This window comes from Schistocerca serialis, chromosome 1, assembly GCF_023864345.2.
Source record: "Schistocerca serialis cubense isolate TAMUIC-IGC-003099 chromosome 1, iqSchSeri2.2, whole genome shotgun sequence".
Lineage (NCBI taxonomy): Eukaryota > Metazoa > Arthropoda > Insecta > Orthoptera > Acrididae > Schistocerca > Schistocerca serialis.
Window position 1 is genome coordinate 917,700,848 of NC_064638.1, and position 9,190 is coordinate 917,710,037.

Sequence of the window (9,190 nt, forward strand, 5' to 3'; positions counted from 1 at the left end):
ATGCTGTTAAAAGTAAGGATAAAAGAGTCTGATTTTACGAGATCGCCATCCAACCCATTCATAATGTGTTGCACGTCGACAACACCTTCCCGGGATCAAGTGGCTTTCAGTTCTTTTACGGGAATGTCAACTAGATCCCTGCAAGTCACAACACCTTTGATGTAGTTCAAGGTGTGCAATTCAGTTTCTATTGCATACTCCCCAAGGCATTTCTTTTAACTATAAGAAACACATTCTACGAAACAACACGCAATCTATTACAAAAGACTGAATCAGGAAGACTGGCTACACGAGCCCTCTTGTTCAACTGGGTGTTTGTACCTTCCAGCAGCCCACACTTTCTGCTGGGAGAGGGTAAAGAAAATTTCGGAGGCTCTATTTTGGATCCACGAGCAACTAGGGAAATAAGGGTCCACTCAGACAGATGTTGTGGATGTCAGTATGTTGCCATTTTATTGATCAAGGATATTTTTGCTGTAGGTGTGAAGCTGTCTTCAAACCAGAAATTTGTTTGAACACTACAGTACCATGTTAGGCACGGTCCTGTTAGATATAGTATGCCCTTGCCTCTGACCTCTGAAATTACTTAATAAGTTATAGGAGAGACCTACAATTTCATACAGACTGCTAACTATGCTAACTACAATGCAGCTTGGCATTTTGCACATTTACAAATTGCTGCTGAGGGTCAGAGAAACAACATGCCACAGAAGAAATTTCAGAAGAAAATTGGGATTGAAACCCAGAGCTTGGAATTTGCAGTCTGGCACTTAACAAAATATATTCTTTCTTTGCGCACCTGTTACACTCCTTAATATTAAACAATCATTATACACATATGTGCCTAATGCTAAAACCCTGTGTTAGTTTTATAACACAATAACCAAGCTGCATAGTTCTATTTATCATAATCAATACTGCATAATGCAGCGGAAACTTAGAGAAAGCACATCATTTTAAAAGTTATAAAGCAATGAAGAAATAAAACTTACCTATACTGATAGTTGTGTAGAGCAAGTGGGTATCTGGGACGAATTGCAGATGAATTTGGTATGGCTTTATTCTGTAAAAAAAGAACAAACAAAATAGATTATCATATATCACTTATGGTGATAAGATATATTTCCTGTACATAATTGTTTTGAAATTATTCTACATATAGCAAGAAAACACGATAATTGCACTTCATATACATGCTCAATATCTCTATGAATTGTAATGTTAATTTGTGGAAGATGTACAAAAGACTAAACCAGTGGGGCGTTTTACAGATACAGACAAAGATCACAAATTAATCCTTGCACAATCGAAAATGGCAAGTTATAATTTTTTCACACACCATGAAACAGTTAGTTATATCTGACAGCCAGTATTCTAAAGTAAGTTGAACTTTGTCTCACACTACGAGGAACCCAGTACCACAAAACATACAATGTGCTGTGAACAAAGTAAGATTAAATGGATATCCAGTAAGTCAGATTTTTAGACATGTGGCAACATGTTGGCATAGCCTTCTGTGAAACTAAAATGACAAGTACAAGGGTGGTTTGAAAAGTTCTCGGAATCACCACGAGAGGTCGTCACTAGTGCAACGAGTTGTTCATGTGGTACTCATTGGATTATTGCCTGTAAATACGTGCCAGGTCAGTGCTCTTGGAAGGAAGCTGTGGCGGAGCGTGGCTCTGTTTTTGTTTCTGCATAGTGATTAGCAAAGTTGGAAACATCAGGATTCGAGCAGTCATTAAGTACTGCTTAAAGAATGATATGATAACAAAGGACATCCATGCCGATTTCCAGAATACACTGGGGAACTCTGTTCCTTCATATTCAACTGTTGCCAAGTGGACAAATGAATTTAAATTTGGTCAGGAGAGCTTACATGATGATCCATGCAGTGGTCGGTCCAAATGTGTCACTACTCCAGAAATCATTGCAAAAGTGCAGAAAATGATCATGGAGGATCGCCGATTGAAAGTGTGTGATCCTGCTCGTGCTTGCCAAATGTCAGCTGAAAGAGTATACCACATTTTAACTGAAGAATTAGAAATGAAAAAATTATCTGCAAGATGGGTGCCGCGACTCTTGACACTGGATCAAAAGCACATGAGAATGGACATATCTGAACAATGTTTGGCCCATTTTAGGAGAAATGAACAAGATTTTTTGCACTGGTTTGTAACCATAGATGAAACTTGGGTGCACTACTATACCCCAGAGACAAAACAACAGTCAAAGCAGTGGAAACATGCTCATTCTCCGCCACCAAAGAAAGCAGACAATTCCTTCGGCAGGAGAGGTCATGGTATCGGTGTTCTGGGATGCAGAGGGTATTCTGTTTGTAGATTATCTCCCCATTGGGCAAACAACTACTGGAGAATACTATGCTAACCTCCTAGACAAATTTCAAAAAAAGATACGCAAAAAAGGCCAAGTTTAGCAAGGAAGAAAGTCATCTTCCATCAAGACATGGCAAAATTACATGAACTAAGGTATGAATTATTGCCACACTCGCCTTATTCACCTGATATCACTCCATCAGACTTCCAACTCTTCCCAAAACTGAAAACTTTTCTTGGTGGACGAAGATTCACTTCAAACAAAGAATTGATAGCTGGAGTTGACAACTATTTTGCAGGCCTGGAGGAAACTCATTTTCGAGATGGGATCAAGGCACTGGAACACCATTGGACCAAGCGCATTAATCTACAAGGAGACTACATTGAAAAACAAAACAAAAAAGTTTCAGTGATGTAAGAACTTTTTTTCTATTCTGTTCTGAAAGCTTTTCAAACCACCCTCGTCAATAGGATACTAAAAGCTGATTAGGCATTGAAAGTTGTGTCTAAGTGAGGTGCACCATGGTAGGTCAAAACCCGAAACAGAAATTTGTGTTCCCAAAAGAAGTTTTAATTTTAAGAGTAAAGGAAAAATTCACTACAAGTCTGTGCCACATGCTAATCCTGTTATGATCATAGTGTTGAAAGACAATCTACAATAATCAAAACAGAGCAGTTGGTACTCCAAAGGATTGCTTTGATCGTCAAAGCATTGTAAGGAGCATTAAACTCTCTGGAGGTGGTACCCTACTGTAGCTAATGTTTGGTGATGTTTGGCATTAGATAATTTGAGCCAGGGTGTTGGAAGAAATTTTCATTGCCATAATTTGCAGGACCAAATCATATTACCGTTGAAATTACTGTTCAGAATTGAATGGACATGACAGCTGCCAAACCACATCAATTGCCAGCACAAACCTAAGGCAAATCACAAGCTCATATACCATAACACTGACGAATTTGACAGTTTCATCAATACACACGCAATTTAGACCCTATTATTGCTGCACCAGTTCTTATGAACTTTGTAAATGGGAGTTGTTGAGAAGTAATCCACATTTTGCTACTGCCACTCAGATTAATCGCCTTCCATTCTCAACAATTTCTTCCCATTCCTAACCTCAGAAGTCATCTGTCATATTTACAACCACCAGAGCCTGTGATAGAAAACTAGTGTGATTATATAATCATCAAGGAATCCATACATCACTTATCTGTGGGTGGTTACCTTCATACATCTTCGTTTGTCAGATTGTGACTTGGTATTGTTCACAATCAAGTTTCCAAACACACTGCAATAATACCAAAATCCTAGAATACATTAGCACTATTAGTCTACATTTTTTAATTAATACCCTAAAAATTTATGCACCCAAATCACTGAAACATGTCAGTAAAATAGCATTTGGCTAATTTAATTTGCTGATTTTCTGGAATTCATTTTTGCTCTGACACACAGTCCACATGTTCAGCTGTGTTTTCCTTTCTTCATTATCTTACAAGCTTTTAATTGCTACTACTGAATGTTACTGGTTGACATGAGAGAGTTCTGTTTTAGCCTTTCAGCTGATGAATTATTTGGCTAAGCAGACCCGTGTTCTGTTTATTGAGAGAGTGTAGACACAGTCATACATAGTTCATGAAGAGGTAGCATGCTGGAGCTCTCACATAACAGAGCCACTGGTCCTGACTGGATATACAAACTACGAAATAAATTGTAAAAGATTACTCTGTGTGGAATTCTATGGCAGGTGGCCATTTCAAGGCAGTTGTGTGATGTGGGGGACTAACATGGTGGGCACAGAGAAGCCTATAATTTATTTTGTGACTGCTGCAGGAATAAAACCAGTACTAATAAAGCTAAGCCACATAACTAATGAGGAGGTATTCAATAGAACTGGGGAGAAGAGGAGATTGTGGCACAACTTGACTAGAAGAAGGGATCGGTTGGTAGGACATGTTCTGAGACATCAAGGGATCACCAATTTAGTATTGGAGGGCAGCATGGAGGGTAAAAATCGTAGAGGGAGACCAAGAGATGAATACACTAAGCAGATTCAGAAGGATGTAGGCTGCAGTAGGTACTGGGAGATGAAGAAGCTTGCACAGGATAGAGTAGCATGGAGAGCTGCATCAAACCAGTCTCAGGACTGAAGACCACAACAACGATAAAGCTACGTAGTCAGGGAGACAACTGTTTCGTCAAAAGATTTCGCAGCTCGAAATTACAAGTTTCCCTAATGTGATTTTAGCTTTATGTCATAAAGTGTGCTAGGACTGTAGCTTGGCAGGTGGACTAAGGTGGAGTGGAGGTTGTGTATTTGGAATGAACAGAAGGAAAAGAAGCAGGAAGAGGGGTTAGGGATGGGGAACTAGTGCCTCGGAGGAAGTCAGCAGGTGTGCAGGCTTGGAATGCAGGAGAAAGAGGTGGCAGGTGCATAGGCTGCAAGTGTGATACATGGTTAGTGGAGCCAGTGAGATGCAGTGCATGAATATGATGATGTGGAAGTGTGGAGTGAGAGGGAGTAACAGAACAGAGGAAGTGGAAACTGTGGGCTGGAGAAAGTGGGAACAGTGGGGCAGAGAATGAGGCCAGGACGAGAACTGCACCAAAGTATATGTTGCAGGGATAACAGCCATTTACATAGTTCAGAAAAGGTGAATTGCAAAGCAGCCATTGAACTCTACTGTGTGTGTGTGTGTGTGTGTGTGTGTGTGTGTGTGCGTGTATGCGCGCGCGCATGTCAAAGGATTTCTTCCGACAGCTAGCAAGTTCTCATTTTCTTTGGTGTGCACCTGATGAAAACTCAAGGCCTCTGTTATTCAGTCAGTGCTCTCCTTTACTCCTAAATTATTCACCTTCTTTCAGAGTTTTCCTACATATTAATGTTCGATCACAATACTTTGCAACAGTTACCGCAAACAAATTAGAAATGTTTTGTTATAAGCTTCATTGACACTGATGAAACTCGTGCTAGATTCACAAACTGCATTGTTTCATCATTTAGGCTTGTTAAACTCTGTCTAATGCCAATACAGAGGTATATGTATAAATCACAGTAGTCCTAACTCTAATCACAAATATGAACTAATTATTTGAGGCACTCTTAATTAGTTCATATAGAGCTAAATAAATGGGCAATATTCTTTTGTCATTAGCCTCATTCTGTTTACGTTTTGTAGCCATTGACTGTGAAGACATTTTGCTTATTGTAAGAAAATCTCCCATGTAAAAGGCCGAACAGTGCTTACATAACAGTTGGTACATGACGCGTCGTTTCACAGGTGGCTGTCTCTTTTATAGTATATGTTTTGCCAGTTACAGGTCTGGAATAGGTGCTGTTAGGAGGGTGCATAGGGCAAGTCTTGCAGTGGGGATGGTCACAGAGGTAGGTGACATGCGGTAGGGAGATGGGTGCAGAAGGAGCATAGGGCCTGACAAGGATATTGTGGAGATCGAGAGGGCGACAAAAAGCTATTCTAGGTGTGGTGGGCAACATCTCATTTCAGGGCGGGATTTTAGGAAGTCGTGGCCTCAGCATCCTCCCTACCTAGCCTTCCAAGAATTCCTCACATCCAACATTGCTTCACAACCTTTTCTCAGATCCCTTCACCATGACCCTAACCTATCCTCTGCAGAACTCCAAGCTCTACATTTCCTTAAATCTGACGACTCCATCATTATCCTCCATAGCAGACAATGAATCCATCACTGTGGTATTTGACTGGAAAGAGTATGTTAGTGAAGGTCTATGCCAGCTTCCTGACACCTCTAGATACAGTATCTGCCATAAAGATCCCACCCCTGTGATTCAAACTGACCTGCAATCCCTTCTAAAAATCTCAGGTCCCTCATAAGGACTTACACCTCAATCCGTAAAACTTCTTACCCCACCCAAATCCATGCACCCCACCTTTTACCTTCTTCCTAAGATCCACAAACCCAATCGTCCTGGTCATCCTATAGTTGCTGGCTTCAAAGTACCCACTGAACTTATATCAGCCTTAGTTGATCAACACCTACAACCCACGGAACAAAGAGTTCGCTCCTACATTAAAGATACCACTCGTTTCCCTAGATCATCTGAAAGCCATACCCATCCCATTCCCACCACACACTGTGCTTGTCACCACTGATGCCACCTCCCTCTATACCAACATCCCCCATGTACATGGTATGTCTGCTGTTGAACATTTCCTCAGTCAATGCCCACCTGATTCCAAGCCTATGACACCATTCTTGCTCACCTTAATCAACTTCATACTTACCAGAAATTATTTCACCTTTGAAGGCAGACATACAAACAGATCAGTGGTACGGCCGGCCATGGAAACCAGGATGGCTCCTTCCTATGCCAACTTTTTCATGGGTCACTTGGAGGGGACTTTCCTGGGATTCATAAGCCTTCAGCCCCCAGTTCGGTTTAGATACACTGATCGACATTTTTGTTGTATGGACTCATGGTGAGGCTGACCTGTTAAAATTCCTGTAAAATACCTCCTCCCACTTAAATTTCACATGGTCCTATTCCCAATCCCGTGCCATTTTTTATGTTGATCTCATCCTCACCGAAGGCCAGCTCCACACTTCCGTTCACATCAAACCTACTGACAAACAACAGCCCTTACAGTTTGACAGTTACTACCCTTTCCGTATCAAACATTCTTCTCCCACACAGCATTGGCATTTGAGGCAAATGTATTTGTTCGGATGCAGGCTCTTTACAGCAATACACCACCACTCCCACTTCAGCCTGCGCTGGACGCAATTATCCCAACAGCCTAGTTCAAAAGCAATTTCCTGTGTCATCACATGCAATTAGTCACCAGTATCATACTAGTCTTGGATGTACCAACCGGTTACTTTAACAAGGCCATGACTTCTTAAAATCATGCCCTGAAATGAGATCCATTTGTCTGAGATTTTTCTCAGTACACCTAGAATAGCTTTTTATTACCCGTCCAATCTCCGCAATATCCTTGTCAGGCCCTATGCTCCTTTAGCACCCATCTCCCTACCCTATGTCTCCTACCCTTGTGACCATCCCACTGCAAGACTTGCCCTATGCACACTCCTACCAGCACCTATTTGAACCCTGTAACTGGCAAAACATGTACTATCAAAGGGAGACCCCACGTGTGAAATGACATGTCATTTACCAACTGTTACGTAAGCACTGTTCTGCCGTTTACACTGGCATGACTACCACCAAGTTATCAGTCAGGATGAATGGGCATAGGCAGAGGGTGTATACAGCCAACACACAATATCCTATTGCAGAGCATGCTGTGCACAACATGGCAGTCATGACCTCGGTGCCTTTTTCACCACACATGCCATCTGGATAACCGCCCCCCCCCCCCCCCTCTCCCCCGACACCAGTTTCTCACACCTCCACAGGTGGGAACTAGCACTACAACATGTCCTCAGTTCTCGACACCCATCTGTCCTTAATTTCCGTTAATTCCTTCCATCTCAGCATTTATTCACAGTAACTACTCCTTTCTTCACTACATTTTAGTTTCCTACATCTTTCATTTTCTGACTTATCTATTTTCGCCGTCCCCCAACCCAGCTCCGTTACATACAATGCACTTAGCTTTTCTCTCGTATTAACTCATACACAATGTTTTCGTAGTAATGTCTGTTTTGTATATTACCCTGTCTTTCACCTTTAAGCTCTCAGGTTTTCAAATCTTGTCCAGTGCAGTCCCCAACAATCAGTCTGTCCTTATCATCCCGTGCGATAAATCTCCTAGGACCTGTGGTTCTGGGTGACTTTTCTGAACTGTACCCCTTTCCCTAAACCTCTCCGGTTCTTTTCGTTCATCGCTCTTCCTTCTCCTTCAACTCTTCTGGCAGAAGAAGGAGCCATTGGCATCAAAAGCTTGTAGAAGTTAAATCTTCGTATGATGTACAAGTTACTTGAAAGGCTATTGTATAACAGAATACACATCGAGATATTGGTAAAGATTCTTGTGGACTGTTACTGGCGTGACCACGTCCATTCCAGTATTCTGAGCTGCATTCCATCAGCTAACTTGAGAAGAAAGAATAATCTTCTGAGAGAATATAAAAAAATGTGCAACAACCAGCAGCTACCAATTTATGTGCATATACCACCTATCCAAATCAACAGACTCTACTCCAGACATCCCCACTGAAAACAGCTAGCATCCCTGTGGAACATAACTTCAATCTACATAAAGATTGCACACAAGAATGATATGACACTACTCCACCATGGTTTCATAGCTTTCTTCAAGCCATAACAAAACATGGGAACTTACTCTGCCACAGAGAACATACAGAACTCAACAGGATCCAGACCAACAACGGGAGATGCGGTGGCCAATTACAGATACAGATGGGGAGAGACTATCTCTTCGAAGTACACCTGTGGCTGTCAAACACTGACTGTCAGACACACTGTTGAAGAGTGAGCCCTCAAAATTCGTACCCTGGAAACCCCTTGGACTTCTTGGACGCTACAGCAGATGTTATAAATTATACAAATAATGGGTCTGTAAATTTGTAAATCATGTACACAGTTTATTTGTTCTTCTGCAATAATGTCTAATTGTCGCACAATTAGTAACAATAAAGCGGAGATGCTGAGTCACAGAAAAGCATAACAAAAAGACTGTCACAAATAAACTTTCGGCCAACAAGACCATTGTCAAAGATAGACTACACACACGAATGCAAACGCAACACACACACAACTGCAGTCTCTGGCAACTGAAGCCACACTGCAAGCGGCAACAGTACAGCATGATGGGAGTGGCAATTGGGTGGGGGTAAGGAGGAGGCTGGGATGGAGAGGGCAAGGGACAGGAGGGTAGGAGACAGT

At 41.6% G+C, this 9,190-nt stretch overlaps 1 protein-coding gene across 7 annotated transcripts in view; it reads right to left on the reverse strand.

Moving 5' to 3' along the window:
• Nucleotides 1-9,190, reverse strand: part of LOC126412234 (kinesin-like protein Klp61F) — a 298,109-nt gene that overhangs the window by 110,568 nt on the left and 178,351 nt on the right. For all 7 annotated transcript variants that reach the window (XM_050081728.1, XM_050081745.1, XM_050081762.1 and 4 more), the window contains one exon: nt 993-1,063. In XM_050081728.1, the coding sequence (XP_049937685.1) occupies nt 993-1,063 (71 nt within the window). The remainder of the gene's footprint in view (nt 1-992; nt 1,064-9,190) is intronic.